Consider the following 26,399-nt stretch of genomic DNA (forward strand, 5'->3'; position numbering starts at 1 on the left):
AAGGAACGTCATTGTCTTTACAATATTTTTGCAACCTCGGAAATGAAGCAGCATTTAAAACAATCCTCAGAGAGAGATACTGTTATCCATGCTCTCTGGTTCAATCGGAAATGCACTGGTAGGGTGGCTTTATTGATGCCCTTAAATGCACGAGGATTTCCAGAATGGTACACAAGCAGTGGTATTAATCTGTAATCTCCCGTTGCATTAGCCACAAGCAAGAACGTGGCCCTATCTTTTGAAGCCTTGAAACCTGGCACTGTCTTTTCCTCTTTAGCAGTGTATGTTTGATCTGGCATTTTTTTTCCATAACAGAACAGTCTCATCAACATTAAAAATTTGCTGCGTTGAATAGCCGTCTTCATCAATAATTTTTTCCAAAACATCACAAAATTTCTCTGCAGCTGCAGAATTGGCACTGGCGACTTCACCACACACTTTAATGTTTTGGAAACCAGCACGATGCTTGAACCTATTAAACCACCTGTTGCTTGCCACGAACTTGGCTTGGGGTTTGCCGTACTTATCCTTAATATCTTCATAAATACTTCTTGCTTTTGCTTGAATGGCCATTGGACTCAGGGGCACTTGCTTCTGAATCTGATTTTCCATCCATATTATTAATAGCTTTTCCATCTTCGATATAGCACCTGAACACTGTTTTGTGATCACTGTTGATCTTAAATGCATTGATCCTTTAACATGTTCTTTTATATGCGCACTGTCCCTTAAAATAGTATACACTGTTGAAGCAGTGAGACCTAATTCCCTTACAAAAAAATGACAAACTTTGTCCTGTTTTGTACTTCTTAATCATTTTCATCTTCATTTCTAAATCAATTTTGTTTTGTTTCCTGGCACTGCCAGCACTTGAACTTTCCATTGGTCCCTTTCCCTTTATCATTGTAATATGTAAATAGAAATTAAGTTTCTGAAAATTTGTTTTTTATATGATTGAAGATTTCAGTGAAGTGGAACGCATTTCACCATAATACGGGATTATCGCAAATGTAATAAGATTGGGTGTACTACCCATTTATAATAGATTGTGCTAACAGAAAAGCCCCATAAACCGGAAAGTGCAAATTGTTTAAATTGTTTTTTGGTCATGACCACCAGAAACGTGCTTTAGAAAAATATCAAAAAGGCGTTCAAAATTGATTCTTATAACGGAACATATGATAATGATGAAAATGTAGTGCAATTTACATTATACAAATGACCTTTTAGAGACATAAAAAGATTAGTAATATAGCGAAATTTTCAACTTCCAGGGGCTTGGAATGAATTACAGAAAAAGAAAAAAAGAACACAATATGTTACTGGGTTCACATTACGATATTTTCACAATACCTCCATTTATCCCTACAGATACAAAATACGATTCCATATTTTTTTTCAGTTTGTACCCACCAGCAAAAACGTACATAAAGTCGAATTTGCATAAGTCAAGTATTACGTAAGTCGGGGAGTTCCTGTATTTAGTTGAACTGCCTCTGGCCCTGATGACAGCAGCACACCATCGAGGCACTGACAATATCAATTTCTGAAGATAATCAACTGATAGTTCATGGTTCCAAACATGAATTATGGCTTCCTGAAGTTCACAAAGGGTCTTTGGTTTCTTTCTGGCAACTGCAGATTCCACACGATGCCAACAGTTCTCTATAGGATTCAGGTCCGGCTGTTTCCTGGACAACTAATCATTGTAATGGACCATTCTTTCAACCATTTTTCACCTGTAACAAATGTAAACATATTACTGTCGCACTTCTAATGCAGAAATAAAGCTAAAGTAACTATAGAAGTGCCTACTTACACTTTTCGCCTGATGACAAGGAGCAGTGTCGTCCTGAAAGATGCAGTTACTTGGCAGGTTGAAATGGTCTCTAATGGTTGGCAGCAATCTGCCTTCCAATATAGCCAGGTATCCATTGGCATTTACGGAATCTTTTATAAACCGCAGGTGATACGAAATGAAAAAGGCCCAATTAACTCGGAACCTTTTATAAACTACTCCGCAATACAAAATGCACCCCCATATCATGTGGCTGGTAGGGAATTTCACTGTAGACAACGTACAGTCTGGATGCTATTTCTCACATCTACAGCAAATCGTTTGTCTCCCATCAGAGCCATGCAGGTGTTGAATTTCTTCTCATCCGAGAAAATAACTGACTTCCACTGCTTGGGGGTCCATTTAACATGCTCCTTACACCAAATTAATTGGGCTTTTTTCATTTTTTGTGTGAGGAGGGGCTTAAGGGTGACGGGCTACTAGTCCATTTTTTGAAGAGGCATCGTCTGACTGTTACTGCACTTGCTACCACTCTTGTATGTTCTTCCCATTCTCTTTTCAGCTCAGACAAAGAAGCTTTATGGTTTTTAAGGCATAAGCGCTTCAAAAGGCAGTCCTGTTTCTACAGCAGAGCCTCGTTTGTGTCCGGTTCCTTTTTTCCTATCAGCAGAACCAGTATTCTTGAGTTTGGAAAGAAATCTATTCACTGTCGACTGATTACAAGACACTATAAGCAATATGATGGGAAGAACATCCTTCCTTATGTAAAGCAACAATAGCACTCTTTCTTCGTGGTGTCAACTGCACGTAACTCGCCATCCTGACACAAGCAAAGAATGACTGAAACTCTTGCAGAGCGTGCTTATATAGCTGAAAGTAACAGCTGATGCAATATTACGTGATCACCTACACGTGTTAATCTTATCTGATGCAATCTGTAAGAAATATTGCCATATACTTACGTCATTCAAACAATAATTACAATTTTAAGGGGTGATGCACTTTCTTTGAACACCAGTGTATGTAAGTCGTGAAGAATTCCATATCACCAAGTCGTATCAAAGGCTTTTTTTCAATGTCAACACAAATCATGACCAAGTGTTCATTTCTCAGGAAATGCATTCCAGATATTTGTTTCAGCTTTGATAACGAAATCAAGCGTTGATCTCCTTCCCTGAAAACCATAGTGACTTGGACTCAGAATGTTTTGAGTCTCTAGAAAACATGTCAGTCCGGCAGTAGCTATTTTTTCCAATGTTTTTCCCAGACAACTAATTACAGAAATAAGGCAGTAATTTTTGGATCCATGTGGTTTTTTACTGGTTTCAGAAAGGCTAGCACATAAGAATGGCACCAGCTGGTAGGATCATATTCCTCTAAGAAAATTTTGTTATACAGTCGTAATACAGCATTTAATGATTTCTCCCTTAAATGAAAATTACTGTATAATAAATTCCATCAGGGAATGGAACACTGTTCTTCGCTCATGTAAGCAGAGTTCAATTCGGTCATAGTCAGTGGTAGATTGTATGAATGTTGGAGACCAGTATTGAAATTCAGTTCACATTTTTCTGTCCAGGCTTTTATCAATTGAAAGGTTGGTTCATATGCAGCAACAGCTGAAAGTATTTCAAATGTGTTTCAAATGAGGAGCATTAGTGATTTCTTCAGGATCAGATATTTCTTTTCCTTTCAGAAAGAGAATCAGAAGTTGAACAAGTATTTACCACTAATTTGTTTGATTTTGTTCCATATTATAGCAGTACATGTGGATCTGTTTATGGTGGCAGCATAATGCACCCATGCTGCTTTTTTACTCACTCAAGAGCTAAAGCTTATATGACAAGCTTTAGCTCTTGCTCTCTTAAACTGCAGGAGGTTAGCTGTGGTTGGATGTTTACGAAACAGATTCCAGTATTTATTCCTTACTTTTTAGCAATGCTGCAAGCATCATTCCGCCACATTTTGGATGGAGCAGGATTTTGGATGATGATTTCAAGATAGAAAAGTCAGCTGCTGTCATTTTTTGTTGGGTAATATAGCTTACTACACTGTAAAATCAATTGTATGGATTACAACGATGGAGATATCAAAGTGAACTATTTCTTGGTAGTTAGTCTTGTCAAATTTCCAGGTCATTCTTATGTTACTCTGGGGAGGAGCACTTGTGCAGAAAGTACAGATGATTAGAAAGTGGTCACTACCAGGAAGGTTGTCAATAACTGTCCAGTCTACGAGAGGAAATATGGTCGGAGAATGTACTGAAAAACAAATAGCAGAGCTTGATCCAGATGGTAAATGCATGTATGTGTGAAATCATTAGGTTATGTTTATCTAAAAATTTCTCAATTATCTATCCTCTGCAGTCAAGATGTTGAGAACCCCATAGAGGTGATGGCCATTCCAGTTACCCATAATACAAAAGGGAGCAAGTATTTGCCTTCAAATGTCATCTAAATCAACAAGGGTATATGCGTGGTTTGGAGATAGATACAATGAAACTAACATTACTGTTATACCAATGGTGACCACTTTCTGATTTTATCAGAAAGTGGTCACCATTAGTATAACAGTAATGGTGACCATTAAATCATTAACTAAGAGTGCTAATCCTCTGTGTACTACATTATAGGGATTTCTAACTATTCTATACACGATTTAATGCTTTATTGTCATAAATATTGTATTTGTCAGTTTTGTGTATTGCATGCATACTGCGACAGGCTTATACTTATCTTCTTAAGAGATCATGTAAGTCATCTAAAGTAGCACGAAGTCTGCAACAATTCCATTGAATCACCATCTGCTTGTTTGGTTTTAACAGGTGTGCCTGTTTATTTATGTGAGATACTTTGCACCCGCTTTTGCTTTTTCTTTCTTTGGAAAAAGTAGACTTGTGAATGTCATCCTCTAGATGAATTTCAAGAACTAAATCATCTTAATCTGCTTTATCATCAATGTTGATGATATCAGAAATAAATTTGTGTATCACCTCTTTCGGGGCTCTTGGTTTATTCTGCTGGTTGCTCCTTAGGATTCTTATCTCAAGGTATTGTTACTAGTGTATTTACTTGAGTTGGAGGTAGATTGTATACCTGGAGGTAGATTGTTCCTTTGTTGAAGATGAGTAATTTCACCCAAGATATTTCTCCAAATCAAGATATTTGGAGGGACTGAGCACTCTGAGTTGCTGGTGAGCACAGCCACTGGGTAACTGATCAAAACTGAGAGTAGGAGTGTGCTATAGGCCTAATGACTCTGATGAGTATAATAAGAAACTGTACAGGGAAATAGAGTGGTACCTACTAAGATGACTTAGTAGGTATCAAAAAATGTTTCTCTGCCTCTTAATATGACACACTGTGCTCTATTTTATATACTTGAGTAGTCTTTTCTTATTTCCATTGGATGCAATCCTTAGAGAAGGCAAAATTATTACCATGACAGTTGGGACAGCTTTGTGTTTCAGTGTTACAAGTTGTATGCAAGTATTTGTATGTATGCATGTTCTTTAGATCCATAAGAAGCACAAATGACAACACCTCTGCAGACTGTTTGCAAATATCCAAATTTTTGACACTTAAAACACTAGACTGGATTGGGAATGTATGGTTATACAGCAAGTTTTAAGAGCACAAAAGGTGATATTGTTGTACACGTTGGCACTAATGATGTTAAGAGTAGGAGACCGGCGAAATTACTTAACAAGTACAGGTCACTATTGAAAAAAAGCCGTGAATTAGGGTTGAATTTGAAAGCGTCTGCAATTCTGCCCAGACACGATGGGGGGGGGGGGAGTTTATGATGAGAGCCTTGTCGATCAATTCGGCCCTGGAAAGATTGTGCAAGGCTCAAGGGGTAGAATTTTTTCAGCCCGATCTGTACTTGTTAACAGGGGAGACTGCTTCTACAGGGATGGGATACACTTAAATAGAAAGGGTGCAAGAATATTTGCTGATGCTATCGAGACAGAGTTAGGTGGGTCGGAAAACTGCTAGCTTGGGAGGGATACACGGACTAAAAGATTAACAGTAGCCGCTGGCAGAGGTGAAAGTGATTCTTGCACAGCTTCTATTGGAATGAGAAGCAGCCTGAAAAACAAGATGCAGTGTATTTCAGAGACTGCTGGGAGTCATTACAGTACAGGTAAACACATGGGTTGTGTTAGGATAGCTAAGAATAGGAACAGGTGCATGTATACTTGCATTTACACCAATGCTAGGAGTTTGATAAATAAATTTGATGAATTTGAGGTATTGCTCAAAACATCAAAGGCAGATATTGTTGGGATATCAGAGACGTGGTGCCACACAGATATAAGGAATGCAGAACTGGAATTTGGAGAGTACAATGTGTACAGGAAGGATAGACAGGATAGGAAGAGAGGAGGGGTTATGCTATTACTTAAGAAACACAAAATCCAAGGAAGTGAAGCCAGTCGACATCACTGGACATTGCAGTGTCAAGTCAGTTTGGTGTGACATAACCAATCGGAGATCAAAACTGAGAGTAGGAGTGTGTTATAGGGCTAATGACTCTGAAAAGTATAATAAGAAACTGTACAGGGAAATAGAGTGGGCAAGTAAATCAGAGTCTTATAATGGGGGATTTTAATTTCCCAGATATTGACTGGAATTTGTGGGTTGGTCACTCACACACTAGCAAGGCTTCTGTGGATTTACTGGATGATTGTTTTCTACATCAGCACGTTCGGGAGGCAACTAGAGGGAGTAATACTCTTGATCTGATTATCAGTAATGATTCTTCATGCATTAAGAATCGGCAAATAAAGGAACCACTAGGTGGCAGTGATCACAGTGTGCTGAAGTGGGATTTACTCATAGAAGTAACTACCATCGGGGTTTTTGCTTTCATAAAGGCAACTACGGTAGTCTGAGACAGTATTTAAATTCTAATGGTGGGACTAACTGATGATGTTACCAACAGAAAATTCAAAATGAAAATGGGAAGCATTCAAAGAATTTATCTTGGAAGCTACTAGGCTTTACATACCAACTAAAAATATTGTTCCAGGTTTAGGCCTAAATGGCAGTCAGAGAACAAAAATGCATGGGATACATATAAATTAATGGGTGACATGGAAGCCTATGATAGATATAAGCTAGTCTGTAACCAAGTCACAAAGGAGATTAGGCAGGCAAAGGCAGATTATAAGAAATCTTTGGCAAAGGATGCAAAGAAAAACAACAAAGAGTTCTTTACTTAAGTAAACTCTAAAAGGAAAGGGATGAATCAGATTGGTCCACTGGATATTGATGGTTCAACTGTTGATGCTCCTGCTCAGGTGGCTAACAAACTAAATGAGTATTTTGCATCTACATTCATACATGAGTTATTCAGGGAGGAGAATGCCAGAGTCGAGTTAAATTCTGGCAGTGATCTAGATGATTTTGTAATAACTGAGAGGAAAGTGGAGGAGAAATTGTTGAAGATAAATATAAAAAAGGCACCCGGGGTGGATGGGATCTATCCAGTTATATTGAAGGAGGCAGCAAAGGAAGTAAGCAAACCCTTAGCCATAATTATGAGAGCTTCTTTGGACTCAGGGGAGGTACCCATGGACTGGACATGTGCAAATGTGACACCAATTCACAAAGGAGGATCAAAGGGCGACACAAGTAATTATAGACCTGTTAGTTTAACTTATGTTACAGGAAAATTAATGGAGGCACTGCAGGATCATCTAGACAAGACTTCAGTTATAGCTCAGAAACAGCATGGTCTTGCTTGACCAATTTGATTGGATATTATGATGCGGTCACAAAGGAACTGGATGCAGGGAATAACTTTTGATACTGTTGCACTTGGAAGACTGCTGAACAAATTGGTGCAGTGTGGCATTGGAGGCAAATTGCTGCTATGTATAAAGGGATGGTTGAGTGGGACAAGACAGAGAGTGGTAATCAATGGACACTACTCATCGTGGACTAATGTTATTAGTGGAGTCCCTCGGGGTTCAATGCTGGGTCCATTGTTGTTTTCTGTATTTAAAAATGATATTGATGATGGTATATCAAGCTTAATGTCCAAGTTTGCAGACGATACAAAGGTTGGCAGGGTTGTTAAAGACACTAATGACAGTACGCTGCTACAACAGGATCTATAAAAGTTGAGCAGATGGGCTGATAGGTGGCAAATGAAGTTTAACATTGACAAATGTAAAGTACTGCATATGCGAAGCAGTAACCCCACAGTAGCGTATCAACTCTGTGGTACTACACTGACAGTGGTAGAGAACGAAAAGGACCTGGGGTAATTGTGCAGGCAGATACGAAGTTCTCTGAGCAGTGCAGACGGGCTGCAAGAGTAGCTCATGATGTCTTGTCAAGGATATACAGGAATTTTTCTAGCAGGGATAAGGAGGTGATTATTCCCTTGTATAAGGCAATGGTCAGGCCACACCTTGAGTACCGTATACAGGTCTGGAGGCCTCATTTCAAGAAGGATGTAGAGCTGCTGGAAAGAGTACAGAGAAGGGCAACAAGATTAGTGAATGGAACAAAGGGTTGCACTTACGAAGAAAGGCTTACGTTTTGCAAATTACAGTGTTTGGAGACTAGGCACCTGCGAGGTGATCTGATTGAGGTGTATAAAGCCTTGAATAGTTTGAGCATGCTCAATGCTGATGGAATTCTTCCTCTTGCTCAGAATAATTACCTGAGAGGGCATAAATTCAAATTGAGGAAAGACAGATTTAGGATAGATGTGCGGAAGTTTATCTTTAGCCAGTGGGTAGTTGGTTGGTGGAACAGACTTCCATCCTTTGTCGTGGAAGTTGATAGCCTAAATAAATTTAAGGCTGAGCTGGACAGGTATCTGGAATGAAAGGAGGGGTGAAATGGGAACTTTTTTTTTTTTTTGGCTGATGCTGCATAAGCTTGCTTTCTTGCATCATATGCCTCTACTAATGCTATCCATGTCCAGTTGTACATCTTAAAATGTTGCATAAAGATAAGCACATTTTTGGGATAAGAGGAAAGGAGCTGAACATTTGCACTTTATAATTTTATTTTGAGTGCTGTATCAGATTATAAAAAGAAAATAATATTTTTTAACAATAACTCGTAAAAAAAAAAAAATGTTTTCCCCAACTACAAGAACCCCAGGGGCTCACATCTGGTGAGTATGGGCTTGGCACACCCAGGGTCCTAAACTAGATATCATCATTCTTCTCTTTCTTGGTGATTCATACATTCTCTCTCTCTCTCTCTCTCTCTCTCTCTCTCTCTCTCTCTCTCTCTCTCTCTCGGTAACTCAGAAATATGTTTTTTGGCTGGTGCAGCATAAGCCTCAGGCTACCTTTTTTTTTTTTTTTTTTGCTGATGCTATATAAGCTTGTTTTCCTGCATCATTTGCCATTACTATTACTGCTTGACTACCAATGCTCAGCAGCAAAAATGAAGCAAAAACCGAAGAATGACAGAAAACTAATGGTGACAGGTGCATAGTACACAGTACTGCAAAGAATTTTTTTTTACAGCTATATTTCCATAAGTACAGAAGTATAACTGCAAAAAAAATAATTAATGAAGCTTATCAAAAATAAATAACCACACTAGAGGCATAATGCAATTCACAAACTTTTACAATTCATATATATTTAAATATCTATTAGAATTTTATAGTCAGCACAAGTACGAAGGACACATGAAAAGTAAGAAAAAAATGGGCAGAGCAGGAAAGCAATGCATACAAGAGCAAATATCATTCCTTAAAACACATCACAGTAACAAATTAATTATTAAGTGTAATTATTGACAATAAGAGCATGCCACATATTTATGTTTAAGCGAGATCAGTACAAATATAATAGTATATTTGTACTGATCTCACATGATAATAATAGAAGGATAAACAAACTGTGGTACAGAGCTTCATCGCTTTATATGCCAAAGCCATTGTATAAAAGACAGTGTGTGTGTACACATGAAAATTCACCATAGACTTCTTGCTGTGTGTGTGTGATAAATACAAAAACAAAAGCAAGTTATAATGCCTTGTGGCACACCTGTGCATGAATACACACAAACATAGCCATGCAGCTCCAGCAATGGTTTGAGCAGAACAGATGGGAGGATGGAAAGTTTCAAGTTTCTGGCACATCCATAACACAATTCAGACCTTTCACTCTTTGTACACCACCACCACCTCTTTGGACCATTGAAGTGATACTTTGTCAGGAAACTGCACAAAAAATGTGATGGTGGTTTGTCTGAGATCTTCAGAACAAATGTCACTTCAGTGGTATCCACGCACTCATTTACCAATGAGAGAAGTATTTAACTGCAATGACAATTATGTACAAAAATAATTGTTATAATGCCTCTATTCTACACATGCTGTTGTACCTGTTAATAAATTAACTGTCATAATGGTCTTGTGTAACTTATTTTCCTGATGCCCCCTGTACTATTCACTAGACTATGTCAATTAAAAAAAAACAAAAAAAAAAAAAAAAAATAGAAAGATCTTTAGTGTGTATTATAGGAACTTATTTTACTCTTTCAGGGGCATCACATAAAAACTTCATAAATGAGTATCAAAGGAAGTGTTCACAAATTAAATGGACATAGACAGAAACACAAGACCAAAAATACACTAGTGACAATGTATACAACAATGAGGGTCGTGCTGACAAATTCAACAGAGGGCTAATTATTAATACAAAACCGTGCACTTCTTAAATAATACATGAACAACACATCTTGACCATATGTGACTTTGCTGTCGTGGAGGACTACATAATGTATATGTATAATGATATAATGTAGATCAAGCATTTGACCTTGTGTCATGAAACTTCAGAGTGAAAGAGAGATAAAATTTAAGAAAAGAAAGTGTTCAAAATCAGTCCCATGAAAGTAAGTGATTTAAATACTTCATTGATGCAATGTGGAAATGCATAAATTATTTCAATTTTCATAACGATAAATTTTTAAAAATTCTATTTTAATTGCTGGTGGTATGTCTCAAAATCATGTAGAGGAGTCTACAGTACAATACAAAATACCTCTCAAATTGTAATGGTATTACATAGGCCTAAACTGAAAAGCCAAATTCAGAAATCTATCACAATTTTCTCTCTTCAAAAAGATTTTCTTTTTATTAAAATACTTTTTTTTTTTTTTTTTTTTCTCTCTCTATCATTTAGAATTTGCGAGTTTCCTATTAATATAAATTTGAACATCATGATCTATATGCCATTTGCAATATGTGAAACTTAAAATTCCAAAGTGACACTGAATTTTAAGATAGACATTCAATTTAGTTTGTTATGAATTTGATTCCCCTGGCACATCTGGTTCAAAAAGAAAACTGCAGAACAATTGCTACTGAAGTAGAACTATATTTAATTAGTTGAACAAAAATTTAATAAACTGGTGGAAAGAAAACAAAACCATTTATTACAGGTGTTTTTGTATTAGTCCAAAGCAGATTTTGGATAGTTGAAACTTCAGTTCCAAGTGAGATTTTTCTCAAAAGAGGGAAGGTACAGACAATCATAAAAAAGAATACCAGGTTGATAAGTGACACTCTCTAAAAATCACGTTTCAGTTGAGGCCCCAGATGTGTTATAAGATTTTGCCCCCAACTGATACAAGATTTTGTTTATCTGAACTTAACTTTTTAGGGCCTCCAAATATGAGCAGCCCCAAGCACATGCCTATATGTAAATGCTACACTGTTTTTAATTCAAATAATGTTTAAATCTTTTTACAGTATTTTTTTACTGTTTATTTATTTTATTTTTTATTGCCAAAATTGGACAGTATGAGCATGCTTTTCCAGTGACTAATACTTTAATGAATTCTACTTAGCAAAAGTACAGTATAGTTAGTACAGTGGTCTCACACAGTTTTTAAATTCTGTACAGTGGGATCAACTGACGATGTTACCAACAGTAAATTCTAAGTGGGAAGCATTAAAGGAATTAATTATGGATGCTACTAAAAGTTTCATACCTATTAAGAAATATTGTTCATGGTTTAGGCCTAAATGGTTATCAAATGAACTAATGAGACTCATAACAGAGAAGAAAAATGCATGGGATGCATATAAATTATCAAGCGACTCAGAAGTCTATGGCAGATATAAGCTAGTCTGTAATCAGGTCACAAAGGAGGTTAGGCAGGCGAAGGCAGATTACGAGAAATCCTTGGCAAAAGATGCTAAGAAAAACAGCAAGGATTTCTTTACTTATATAAATGTTAAAAAGAAGGGGATGAATCTGATTGGTCCACTTGATATCGATGGTTCGACTGTTGATGATCCTGCTCAGATAGCAAACAAACTGAATGAGTATTTTGCATCTACATTCACACATGAGGAGTTATTAAGGTTTGAAAATTGCAGGTTATCAAATTGTAGCAGGGTGCTTAATGATTTTGTAATAACTGAAAGCAAAGTGGAGGAAAAATTATTGAAGTTAAACATAAAAAAGGCACCTGGGGTGGATGGGATCTATCCAGTTATATTAAAGGAGGCGGCAAAGCAACTAAGCAAACCCTTAGCCATAATTATGGGAGCATCCTTGGACTCAGGGGAGGTCCCCACGGACTGGAGATGTGCAAATGTATACCCAATTCACAAAGGGAGATCGAAGGATGACACGAGTAATTACAGTCCAGTCAGTTTAACTTGTTCCGGTTAAAATAATGGAGTCACTGGTTAAAGATGCATTGTAGGATCATCTAGACAAGACTGCAGCAATAATTCAGACATAGCATGGGTTTGTCAAGGGAAAGTTTTGTCTGACAAATTTGATAGGATATTATGATGTGGTTACAAAGGAACTGGATGCAAAAAATAATTTTGATATCATATATTTGGATTTCAGGAAAGCTTTTGACACTGTTACGGATGGAAGACTATTGTACAAATTGGAGCAGAATGGTATAAAGGGTAAGTTGCTACAATGGAAAAAAGGAGGGTTGAGTGTGAGAAGACAGAGGGTGGTAATTAATGGGTGCTGCTCTTCGGGAATTAATGTTATTAGTGGAGTCCCACAAGGTTCGGTTTTGGGTCCACTGTTGTTTTGTACATTTATCAATGATATTGATGAAGGTATATCAGGCTTAGTGTCGAAGTTTGCAGATGATACAAAGGTTGGCAGGGTTGTTAATGACAGTAATGGCAGTGTGCTACTGCAACAGGATCTAGATAATTTAGGCAGATGGGCTAAGAAGTGGCAACTGAAGTTTAACCTTGACAAATACAAAGTACTGCACATGGGTAGAAGTAACCCCAGAAGTACTACACTTAAGGTGGTAGAAAATGAAAAAGACCTGGGAGTAATTGTGCAGTCAGATATGAAGTTTTCTGAGCAATGCAGAAAGGCTGCCAGAGCAGGTCATGGGGTTTTGTCAATGATTTATAGAAATTTTGCTAGCAGGGAGAAGGAGGTGATTGTCCCTCTGTATAAGGCAATGGTCAGGCCGCACCTTGAGTACTGCATACAGGTCTGGAGGCCTCGTTTTAGGAAGGATGTAGATTTGCTTGAGCGTGTACAGAGAAGGGCAACAAAATTGGTGAAGGGAATGAAGGGATCCTCTTACCAAGAGAGGCTTAAGTTCTGCAAATTGCAGTGGCAGGGGACTAGGCACTTGCACAGTGATCTGATTGAGGTGTATAAGGCCTTGAATGGGTTGCGCACACTGAATTCTGATGGGATCCTTCCACTTGTTCAGATTACGAACCTAAGGGGGCATAAATTCAAATTAAGAAAAGACAGATGTAGAATAGATGTGCGGAAATTTGCCTTTAGCCAGCGGGTGGTTAATTGCTGGAACAAACTTCCATCTATCGTTGTGGAAGTTGATAGGTTAAATAAATTTAAGGAGGAACTGGACAGACATTTGGAGGGAATGGTGCGATTTTTTTTTTTTTGGTTGATGCTGCATAAGCTCATACACTTGCTTTCTTGCATCACATGCCACTACTACTACTACATACCAATTAGAGAATGCATATATTAATTTGAAAAAAAGTGTTTCTATTTTAAGTGAAACTATTCAAAAATGTATACATTTACTGTGTATACTTGGAAGATTAATGTATACTAGTGAGAGAGTAATAAAAAAACACACACAGAATGCCTGACTTCCTGCTGCATTGGTAACCATAAGCACTAAAACTGAAACAGGAGGAGAATGTCAGAAATGCCAAGGATAAGGAGGTACTTATCCTGTTGTATAATGCAGCAGTTAGGACATATCTTGAGTACTGCATACAGGTCCAGAAGCCTCATCTTTGGAAGGATGTGGATTCATTGGAATGGGTAAAGAGAAGGGTAATGAAATTAGTGAGGGAAACAAAAGGGTACTCTTACCAAGAAAGACTTCAGTTCTGCAAAGTTCAGCATCTGGAAACTAGGCCACTTTCAAAGAGATCTGATTGAAATGTTTAAGGCTATGAATGGAGTGAATAAGCTAAATGCTGATGGCATCCTTACTATTGCTCAACAAACATGGAGGGACATAATTTTAAACTAAGGAAGGATGGTAACAGGATAGACATGCAGAAATTTGCTTTCAGCCAGCCAGCAGATAGTTGACTGCTGGAATACACATCCATCTGGTGTTGTGGAGGGGGTAACTTGAATAAAATTAGGGAAGAACTAGACAAATTATTATAGGGGTTGGACAAGTGACGTAGGAAGCAATTTTTTTTTTTTTTGGATGATGCTGTATAAGCTTACTTCCTTACATCATTTGTTACTACTAATAATTGTACCTTTAATAATACATATCTGTAGATCACCTGGTTTGCAATAAAAGATGTTTTCAAATTCTTGTGGTGTTAAGGAAGTTTAGCTTTATATTCATATACATTTTGTTTGCTTTTGTAGTTCAACATCAGTAAGTTTCTTCTTTAAAAAATATTAAAAAGAAAATGATCCTAGCATAGGTATTTAAAAGCCAAATGAATGCCTCTGTAAACTGTAAGAAGTGTCACTGTTCCACTTTTAAAACTGACAAGTGGTGCTCATAAAGATGACTATTCCAATATTGTTTTTATTTGAAAAAGCAAGAAAAATAATCCTCTTAATCTTGCTATATACAGAAATATACAATGAAACCATTACTCACAACAAATTCAAGAAGAATTTAAAGACAATGCATCCTAACATTTCAAAAAAAAAAAAAAAAATTTTAACTGCATTAACTGCATCATGGGATTTTTAATCCACTTGGAGGGGAAACCACCTGACTTTAGAACAATTTTCATCTGATTTGAAAGAGGGGAAAAAAACAATACATTTTTGTCAAGCAACCTTCACCAGTGTCTGACTAATTCAGCCACAGTGAGAAGAAAACCAAAAAAAAAAATCTGTTCTGCCCAATCCAGTTTGACTCACTCCCACAATTTTCAATCCCAGGTAGAAAGAGCATTGGAAAAGCATGCAGTGAAAGTTTTAAATAATTTTCAGCATCTTATATCGTTATAAGAAAACGAAACTAAAAGAATAGTAAAATGAATTTCCATATCTGATGAAGTCTCATGATACTGCAGGAGTAATCAAGAGAGCTTCTAAAGAAACTGTCAAATAATATTTGGTCAAGTAGCTAAAGGAAAAAATTTACAAGTGCCTTGGTCCAAAAACAATCATTCAGAGAATTCTTAGGCCAAATTTTTATTATTATACTACAGTACAGCCATCAAGCAACGTTTTCAACTTTACAGTAATTGCTTTTATAGCAACCAACATGTCAATGTCGGTTGCTATAAAAGTTAATAATGCACCAGTTTACAATGGGCTGTGCATTTCTTGTAGCAACACATGGACTTAAACCATAATTCATTTAAAATCACCACATCAGTGTAACATGGTCCTGGCATGTTACACCAGGATGATGGCCAACCCAAGTTAACTATTGCAAAAAACTGTAGTGTTGCTGTTTTTAGGATTGATAAATGTTCCTGAATGCTGTAAGTGAGTTGCAGAGCAGCATGTCAGACAGACCATATATTAAGTGTTCCAGTTAGAGTTTCAAAGGCAAGGAACAGATTTTTCTCACTTGTGCCAGTGCTCTTAGATTGCAGACAAAATTAAGTAATTTTTAAAATTTTTTACATGGCTGGCCATGGTCAGAAAAAAAAAAAAAAAAAAAAACTTATTTTCAGCATCTTATTTCATTATACGAAAATGCAACCTTGTGTAACAGTGTTTAAAAACAAATATACTTTTAATAACATTAAAATGAACAAAGCAATTGCATATTTTTATTAATTGAGGTTTAATAACAATTATTAATCCTTGATTTTTTTTACGAGTTAATCGCAGAATTGATGGAAAATAGCATTAGCAGAGGCATATGATGCAAGAAAGCAATCTTATGCAACATCAGCCAAAAAAAAAAAAGACGCTCCCATTTCACCCCTCCGTTCTTTCCAAGTACCTGTCCAGCTCAGCCTTAAATTTATTTAGGCTATCAACTTCCACAACAAAGGATGGAAGTCTGTTCCACCAACCAACCACCCGCTGGCTAAAGGTAAACTTCCGCGCATCTATCCTACATATGTCTTTCCTCAATTTGAATTTATGCCCTCTCAAATGATTATTCTGAGCAAGAGGAAGAATTCCATCAGCATTGAGCATGCTCAAACCATTCAAGGCTTTATACACCTCAATCAGATCACCTCGCAGGTGCCTAGTCTCCAGACACTGTAATTTGCAAAATTTAAGTATTTCTTCATAAGAGCAACCCTTTGTTCCATTCACTAATCTAAGGGTTGCTCTTATGAAGAAAGGCTTAAATTTTGCAATTACATATTTTCTATCAATTAAATTGAAATTCAATTTTAAAAAAAATAAATAAATAAAATCACTGTAAAAAATGTTTCCAGTGATTTTTGCATAGAACTCGAAGTATTTCCACAGTTGTCTGAAAACTGGTTGTGTTCTAAAGGATGTCAGACTTTATATAAATGCAGGTTGATATTGTATGCATTTCTGTCTTGGAGTCATACTAAATCAAGTGAGAAAGAGTGACTTTCAGCCCAAAAAGCTCAAGCTCATGTTCACATTAAAATACCATACCATTATGGAAAATGATACCATTAAACAATTATCAAATTATTTCAATGCCTGCACTGAAATATAACTGTGCAACCTTTATTACTTTTCTGTGTAGGGCAATGCTATCCAATATTAGGGGTTCCAAGTGATGTGTAAGAAAAAAATTCACTACAGAACTATCATGATATTTCACAATACTCTGTTCGTAGTTGTGAACTACAACAGTAGTATGAATGGCATCGATTTAATTGTATCATATTATGACTCTACCTTCACAATGAGTTACCATGATATATTGCACTACTTTAAATAAGTAATGCTTCACCAATGGAGAAGACTACTGTTACTTATTTCTCAGCAGATACCACCATTCAGACGGCACCATTTCAAGGCTCACTGGTCTATCATCGGTGGGCGGTAGGTACCCTGGTGTTGTAATCATGCCAACCCAGCCAGATGAAAATGAGAAATGCAAAATGGTGTGCATAGTAATAATACTATGAAAATAAATGTACAAGGTGTAATACACTGAGTTAGAAATTCACTACAGAACTATCAGTGATATTCCACAATACTTTGTTTGTAGCAGTGAACAACAACAGTAGCATCGATTTAATTGTATCTCATATTGTGACCACCATCACAATATGTTCTCAGCCTTGTGTGTTTATTTTCTTAGTAAGAAAAAAAAATTTATTCCATATATCACTTAAGAAAAGAAAGGATGTTCACTTTTCAAGCATTATTCACTGGTCTGCACAATTTTGCATACACACTCCAATGAGGAACCACAAAGTCTCAAAACATGTCAGTTAGTCAACTCTAATGTGAGCATAAGCCCAAAGCCATGAACACAGAAAATCATTATCCATCACTAATGAGACCAAAGTGTCCATAATAAACTGCAACCAGAAATTTGTACAATTATATTTGTAGTAATGACAAATTATGCAAGAAAGCAAGCTTGTAGAGAAAAGAAACCGCATGTGTACCCTGTATGAACAAAAAATGTTTTATGTGAAAACATCTTTGATGAAAATCAGAACCATTTTAAAATCGAACAGCTAGAACCAATGTTATGAATGATGTAAAGTTTTATGCTCACATCCACTACTTACTCTACTAAATCAACATTTGGAAGAGGTTAGTGAAATCCAAGCCAATAGCCTAATTACCCATTTGATTGTAGCCATTTGTTGAATAGTATGACATCACAATCATACTTCCTGCAGTTACTACTGCAGAATTCTGTAGGGAAGTGGAGGACAGAAACTTATTAAACTCTAACAGGGAGCTAAATGATTTTGTAATAACTAAGAGCAAAGTCAAGGAGGAATTGTTGAAATTAAACATAAGTCAGGTGGGGTGGATGAGATTTATCCAGGTATATTAAAGGAGGAGGCAAAAGAAGTAAGCAAACCCTTAGCCATAATTATGAGAGTATTGCTGAACTCAGGGAAAGTTTCCACTGACTGGAAATGTGCAAATCTATCCCCAATTCACAAAGGAGGATCAAAGGGTGATAAGAGTAATTACAGACCTGTTAGTTTAACTTCTGTTCCAGGAAAAATAATGGAGTCACTGGTTAAAGAAGCATTGCAGGATCATCTAGACAAATCTGCAGTAATAATTCAGACAGCATGGGTTTGTTAAGTGGAAGTCTTGTCTGACCAACCTGATTGAATCTGATGATATGGTCACAAAGGAACTGGATGCAAAAAATAATTTTGATGTCATATATACTTGGATTTCAGGAAAGATTTTGATAATTTTCATGCACACAGAAGACTAATGTAGAAATTAAAGCAGTATGGCATTAAGGGCAAGTTGCTATAACGAAAAATAATACTAGTTGAGTTGGAGAAGACAGAGAATGGTAATCAATGGACACTGCTCTTCATGGACTAATGTCAGTGTTCTTCCCAGAAAATTTTACCAGCAGGGCAGCATTATGAAGTAGCCGGGTGGAGAAGTTAATACTTTGCAATATTATATAATTTTCTGTTATTTATAAATGTGACTTAAGCAATCCAGAGCAAAAATTAATTGCATGATTTAACATTATATACTCCTATCGCATTAACCTCGATCGCATAGTATATTTGAATTAATATTTATTGAGATCAGTACCATATGGTACCACGAGAATCGCTTAAATTTCAGCCAGGTGGTCAGTTAAATTCACCGGGCGGTGTACCCATTCAATAGGTCCTGGGGAGAACACTGAATGTTATTAGTAGAGTCACCCAGAGTTTGGTGTTGGGCCCATTGTTTTTTTATATTTATCAATGATACTGATGAAGGTATATCAGGCTTAATGTCCAAGTTTGCAGATGATACAAAGGTTGGCAGGGTTGTTAATGACAGTATGCTACTGCAACAGGATCTAGAGAAGTTGAGTAGATGGGCTGAGAAGTGGCAACTGAAGTTTAACATTTACAAATGCAAAATACTGCATATGAGTAGCAGTAACATCAGAGACGTGTACCAACTGTGTGGTACTACACTCGGGTAATGGAGAATGAAAAAGACCTGGGGGTAATTGTGCAGTCAGATATGAAGTTTTCTGAGTAGTGCAGATAGGCTGCCAGAGCAGGTCATGGAGTTTTGTCAATGATAAAATTGACAGATATACAGGAATTTTGCCAGCAGGGATAAGGAGGTGATTGTCTCTTTGTATAAAGCAATGATCAGGCCACATCTTGAGTGCTGCATACAGGTCTCATTTTAGCATGGAGGACTCATTTTAGGAAGGATGTGAAATTGCTAGAACGTGTATAGAGAAGGGCAACAAGATTGGTGAAGAGAATAAAGAGGTGCTCTTACCAAGAAAGGCCTAAGTTCTGCAAATTGCAGCATCTGGAGACTAGGCACTTGTGAGGTGATCTGACTGAGGATGTATAAGGCCTTGAATGCTTTGAGCAGGCTGAATGCTGATGGGATTTTTCCTCTTGTACAGATTACAAACCTGAGGGAGCGTAAACTTAAATTGAGGAATGAAAATTGTAGAATAAATGTGCAGAAATTTTCCTTTAGCCAGCGAGTAGTTGATTGCTGGAACAACTTCCATTTGTCGTTGTGGAAGTTGATAGCTTAAATAAATTCAAGGAAGAACTGGACAAACTTTGGGAGTGAATGGATAGATGAAATGGGAAGTGTTTTTTTTTTTTTTTTTTCTGATGCTGCTTTCTTGCATCATATGCCTCTACTAATGCTAATGTGAAAATTATTTTTTGCATCTATTTCCATGGTCACTGCCTCATAATAACCTATCAAGATTGGTTAGGCAAGATCGCTCCTTGACAAATCCATGCTGTGATTATAGTATAATTGCATGTCTGTCCAAATGGTCTTGAATTACTTCTTTAACCAGTGATTTTATTATTTTCCCTGAAACAGGTGTTAAGCTAACAGGTCTGTAATTACTCATGTTGCCTTCTGATCTCCCTTTATGAATTAGGAATATATTTGCACATCTCCAGTCCACAGGTAACTCTCCTGAATCCAATGCTCTCATAATAATGGCTAAGGGTTTTCTTACCTCCTTTCTGTCTCCCTTAATATAATTGGATAGATTCCATTCACCCCAGTTGCCTTTTATGTCCATCTTCAAGCATTCCTCCTCCACTTTCCTTTCAGTTATCAAAGTCATTTAGCTCCTTGTTAGAGTTTGATAAACTTCTGGCATACACCCTTCCCTAAAGATTGGTTGATTTAGAGATTTCTTAGGCGCATCGGCAACTATGGCCATAGTGTGCCATACATATGGTAAGACATCCCTAAAGAATTCCTCATGTGTGAATGCAGATGCAAAATACCTACTCAATTTGTATGCAACTTGGGCAGGGTCATCAACAGTTAATCCATAGATATCAAGTGGCCCAACGTAACTTAACCACTTCCTTCTAGTATCATCTAGTATCAATATAAGCAGAGGCTTTGATGTTTTTCTTTGTATTCTTTGCCAGAGATCTAGCATTAGCATATGATGCCTCTACTAATGCTAAATCTCTAAATGCAAAAAGAAAACAAAAAAAACAAAAAAAAAAAAAAAAAAAACACTAGTTCTGCCTTGAACTTGACAAACATTTGATGTTGGATGGGTGAAATGGAAAGTTTTTTTGGCTGATGATATATAAGCTTGCTTTCTTGCATCATGTGCCTCTACTAATGCTAAAAATCTGAAAATTCCTCTGGATTTCTCATAAGCTGCCTTAGCTTGCCCTAACCTCCTCGATTACAGACTAATTTATATATACCATAGGCTTCTGTATCACTGATAATTTATGTGCATCCCATTCGCTTTTCTTTCTTCTCTGTCATGTGTCTTAATAGTTTCTTTGATTACTTCCCTGAATACTTCCCATTTAGAATTTGCTGTTGGTAATATTATCAGTTGGTCTCACTACACACAATTTAAAAACTGTGTCCAGTGTAATCATCCTTGCGAACGCAAAAGCCTTTCCCATTACCCTTGACAGTACTTATGTCTTTAAGTAAATTATTTAAATTTAACTATTCCTATTCCACTATTCCTACAATGTCTGCATTTGATGACTTAATCACCCTAACTTTAAATTCATTAAATTTAATTACAATGCTCATAGCACTAGTGTACATGCAAGTGTTCTTACTTTTAGTCACCCTAACATGGTCCATGTATTCATTTGTTCCATTATGACCCACATCAGGGCCTGAAATCCCAGACCTTGCTTTCCATGCTGCTGCATATACTAATAGTAGCAATGCAAGAATCACTTTTACCTCTGCCTTCCATCCCCCCCAAGCTAGTAATTTTCTAACCCTCCTATCCCTGCCTCGATAATATCAGCAAATATTCTTGCACCCCTTCTATTCAAATGTATTCCATCCCTGTAAAAAGTCTCACCTGTTAAAAAGCACAAACTAAGCTGAGAAAAATTCTGCCCCATGAGTTTTGCATATTCTCTCCAGGGTCGAATTGATTAACAAGGCTCTCAACGTATACTCCCTCCTATCATGTCTGGGCAGAATTGCAGACACTTTCAAATTCAATTCTAACTCGTAAAGTTTTGCCAACATTGCTAAGCATGTCCTCAGATCTCTTACTCTTAATATAATTAGTGCTAATGAGTACAACAATATCACGTTTTGTGCCCTTAAAAGATGATACCTGCTCTACCCAACATATTTTCCATTTCTCTGACAATTAAGTCACCGACAACAACCACTTCCTGTGGGACCAGTGCATTCTGGCTTGAAGATTGCCACTGTGCAAGAGTGAGCTCTGGCATTGATCTGGGTATCTGAGAGCTTGATAGGCCCCCAATTTTAATTCCTTTGAGGGCATCTACCCTACTCTCCAAACTCTAAAAACGAGTTGTGTTCTGGTATAACATCATATTCAGCCAATTAAAATCTTAAATGAAGTGGGGGCATGGGGTTAGAATGAACAATATTGCAGTCAAGGCAGTAGTATATTACACCCATAAAATGCATATTCTATGGGCAGTTTATATCTTACAGTAACTCATTTAACTTTTATCTGAGATTGACCAAACTTAGCAATGGCATGAGATTGACCAAACTTAGCAATGGCATGAGATTGACCAAACTTAGCAATGGCATGAAAAGAGAACTTCAAGTTCCGATAACAATCAAACAAATCTCCTTTACTATACCACGTAAGAACAAGTGTTAAGCCACAGTTAATAAGAAGCATGGAAAGCAAACCATATCGATGACAAATATCATTAATAATATGAAAATAAAGCAACAGAACACCACTAACAGCAGTTCAAATGCACATAAAAGCAAATTAAAATAAAAAGTTCACACAAGGAATTCTGTTCTGTAAGTAACTTTATGCTCTAAGATTACAAAAATCAACTTAACATCTGAAGTTATCAGTAACCTAAAGATGGTTTCCACCTACAAAATGAGGAGGTACCAATTAAATAAACTTCATACAGTTGAAATACATTAAGGGCTTTAGCCTCAGGCTGAGAGAGATTTAGACAACGTACAAGTTAGTGCAAACACATCATATTAGTACACAGCTAAACTGAATTGCAAAAATATGCAAAGGTGGCATCGTTTAAGTTATATCTCATATTGTGAATACCTTCACAACGAGTTGCCATGATATTGCACTACTTCGAATAAGTTTGTTTGTTTGTTATTTGGTTTTTAGGAGCATTAGCAACTAAGGCCATATTGCTCCGGGGATATGCAGTGGTCATTCCCTGACCTTTCTGCATCCTCCGTATTAGGTGGTCACGGGCTCGAACCCTGGTCTAATCAAGAAGCGTGTGCTACGCACTGCTGCTTCTTCCCACCTGGCTACGGAGGCGTCCCAAAGGAGAAGACTTGTTACTTATTCTCAGCAGATACCACCACCTGGATGGCACTGTTTCAGGGCTATTTGGCCCTTCTTCGGTGGGTGGGTAGGTACCCTAGTGATGCAACAATGACAAAACAGTTATGAAGTATAACTCCACAATATGAGAGATACCTGATGGTGTATAATAAGTAAGAGAATAAGTAACAACAGTCTTCTCCTTTGGTGAAGCATTACTTATTCTAAGTAGTGCAATATCATGGCAACTCATTGTGAAGGTATTCACAATATGAGATATAACTTAAACAATGCCACCTTTGCTGGCATATTTTTGCTAATTCAGAGTTTAGCTGCGTACTAATATGATGCATTTGCACTAACGTACAATGACTTCATACAGTTTTAACACATTCAGCCCCCTCATATCCTAGTTACACTGCTACAGAATATCAATGTACACTTAGTACTGTATATATCAATAACTAAGTCCATTATACTTGTTGGTAAACAACCCCATAGCTGTGGTATGATACATAAATTAACATGTAAAGCAACATAATTTCTTATTTATAATATCCATTAAAAATATATAATCTATATTTATGTTGAAAGTCTGAGAGAATAATAAAATTATATACTTTTTAAATAACAATTAAAAGTTGCTGCTAAATTCGGCAAAAGTTAATCTCAATCCACTGTTAAACTACAAAAAACTGTTTTCTATCAACATACCAGTGCCAAGTAATCTATCCAATAAAATTTTAAATTAACCAACTGCCGCTAAATTTAATGAGAAACGTTTTGGGTCAATCCTACAAAATATACTATAAACTATCTGGTGCAATGAAACGAGAAATAACCATATGCTGTTTATAAAATTTTAAAATCACTATTTGAGATAAATGAAATGTTAACTTCAAGGTGTTTTCAAGTTGACCAATTACTTCTTGTAATATGCTCTTACTGCATAAAACCTGTATCACCCACCCTGTGGTCTTAAAAAAAATTATAAAAAGGTGACTCTCCTTCCTTAAACAATCTCCAAATACACATATTGTTTGGCAGGCTACTTACTGAACCATTCTGGAAAGGAGTCACAAAAAAGTGGCACATTTAGGTTCAGACAATTCAGTCAATTGCTTAGGGCTTGTAAACATCTAGGGAAAGGGTGGCTAATTGCTTACCACATACATATTTTGCAGATACTGATAAATTTTCCAATTGTTATGTGTAAGATCACTATGGCTGAGTTCAACCAATGGCTCCTAGAGACTAAACTAATATGCCCACAGTTAACATTGGGATGATGTTAGTAAAATAATTGATTTTTTTTCATACTGACCCAAAAGCACAAAAATGAAGATTTTTATGAAATATTCATAAATTAAAATATATAAATGAAAAAAGAAATATTTCTATAATTTAGAAATTTATTGAAATTTTATAATATCTAGTGTATTTTTTACTTATTCTTTTTAACTACCACCATTTTCACACAGGCAAAGCACTATGAACTTGTAAAAGATGACAATACTTGAGTTGTACAACAAGCATTCCAGGGCCACATGTTTGACATCCCTGGTGTAAAGATATCAGAGCCAACTTGTGAGATGACATAAGCCTAATACGTTAGTAATAATATGTCTCGGTGTATAAAAATAAAATCTCTGATATGTACTATTAATATATAAAAGTTTCAATAAAAAGCTTTTTCTTATAGTTCTTTACTATACTAACAACAATATATGTATCACACGATCATTCAGAACACTTAAATTAAATGACTGATAATTTTACATAACCACTGAAGTTTCTCTAGTGCTCATCATATATTCATATTATTTAAAAAAACATTAATAACCTTATTTGAATTCAATCAACTTCACAGATAATTTGGGGCTACCACAGACTACTAAATATAGTTATGGGGGTGTACTAATGGCTGTCTAAACTATTCTGGAATACAATTATTTGATAAGTTGCTTAAAATGTTTAATTTATTATTATATATAAGGCCAATTACAAGTAATGCTAGTTTAAAATAATAATATATTGCTTATTACTACAACTAATTAATATCTAAAATTAATGTTATAATTTCGGGGGAGGGGCAATTTTCAGATTAATTTTTAAACAGCTTATTTGGCTCCTTCCAGCTCATAACTTCCTGGAGGCATAACTTCGAATGCCACTGTTTATTTTAGATAAAACCAAAAACTTACTCTGAGAAAGTCATTATAGGTTTTTTTTTTTTTTTTTTTTCAGCTGCTATTGTTCCATCCTATTTTATCCATTAATCCATCCTATAGCAGATAATCGACAATTGCATTACTACGTAGCTATCTGCAACAAGTTCATATTTTACGTTAACGTCCAATTCATATATTACAAATATGCTGATCAAAGGGTCAATTTTTGAAGCTGCTCGATGACGGATGGTAACTTCAAAATTTTACATGGACATCGTGCGAGTGTTTCATCCCATTGTCCATATATATTTATTTGATTATGACACCTGATTTGAATTTAATTAATATAATAAACAACCATTAATACACACGGTAACTACAGTTAATCATCAAGAAAAAGGCAATACCCTGCATGTAAACACGCTTCTAGGAATACGATGCAACCTCACTTTGGAAGCTCATTTATTTCATAAAATTTCCATGACAATCCATAATTGATACTTGTATTTTTTCAGCCGGTAATATATAATTTAATCCGCATCAAATTATGCGAATTAAGTAATACAGGTATGGGTAAAGCCGCCGCCGCCACCTCCTGACTAAAACACTTAGGACAAAATACAAACACAAGGATTTAAAACAATGATTTTTTTCAAGGGATCTTCATACCTGTCATGAAGACCGGATGATGATAAATCCATCCTTATAATAGTAAAACACTGTCACCTACATAACGGAAATTAACTGTAAACGTAATAATATAATGTTAAATAAAATGATAAACAACGCCTTATCTTCTATCGCTACTACTTTAATATGGCTGACGTATTTTCCGCGGTGAATAGTGGGATAGGTGATTTCAACTTCCTACCTGACAAACTCTCGTAACCAACCTCTTCAAGCACCAAAAGAATGAACAGGTATAAGTTAGATTTCGATTCCGGTAGATTTCGATTCCGTCTTATGCGCGATTGGGAAGGATGAGCTGTTCATCTGAATGATCATCGATTAACTATGAGATGGAATCTTTGACTCTTTCGGCATTTCGTAAGA

The 26,399-nt window shown here is 36.3% G+C and overlaps 1 protein-coding gene across 1 annotated transcript in view; it reads right to left on the reverse strand.

The window, feature by feature from the left end:
* Positions 1 to 26,133, reverse strand: part of RhoGEF2 (Rho guanine nucleotide exchange factor 2) — a 764,869-nt gene extending 738,736 nt beyond the window's left edge. Inside the window, exon 1 of the mRNA XM_090384978.1 lies at positions 26,016 to 26,133. Coding sequence (XP_090241104.1) covers positions 26,016 to 26,047 — 32 coding nt within the window. The 5' untranslated portion in view covers positions 26,048 to 26,133. The remainder of the gene's footprint in view (positions 1 to 26,015) is intronic.
* Positions 26,134 to 26,399: the final 266 nt, after the last annotated feature.

The sequence above is a fragment of the Mastigoproctus giganteus genome, chromosome 11, assembly GCF_048544385.1.
Source record: "Mastigoproctus giganteus isolate SK-2022 chromosome 11, ASM4854438v1, whole genome shotgun sequence".
Taxonomy (NCBI): domain Eukaryota; kingdom Metazoa; phylum Arthropoda; class Arachnida; order Uropygi; family Thelyphonidae; genus Mastigoproctus; species Mastigoproctus giganteus.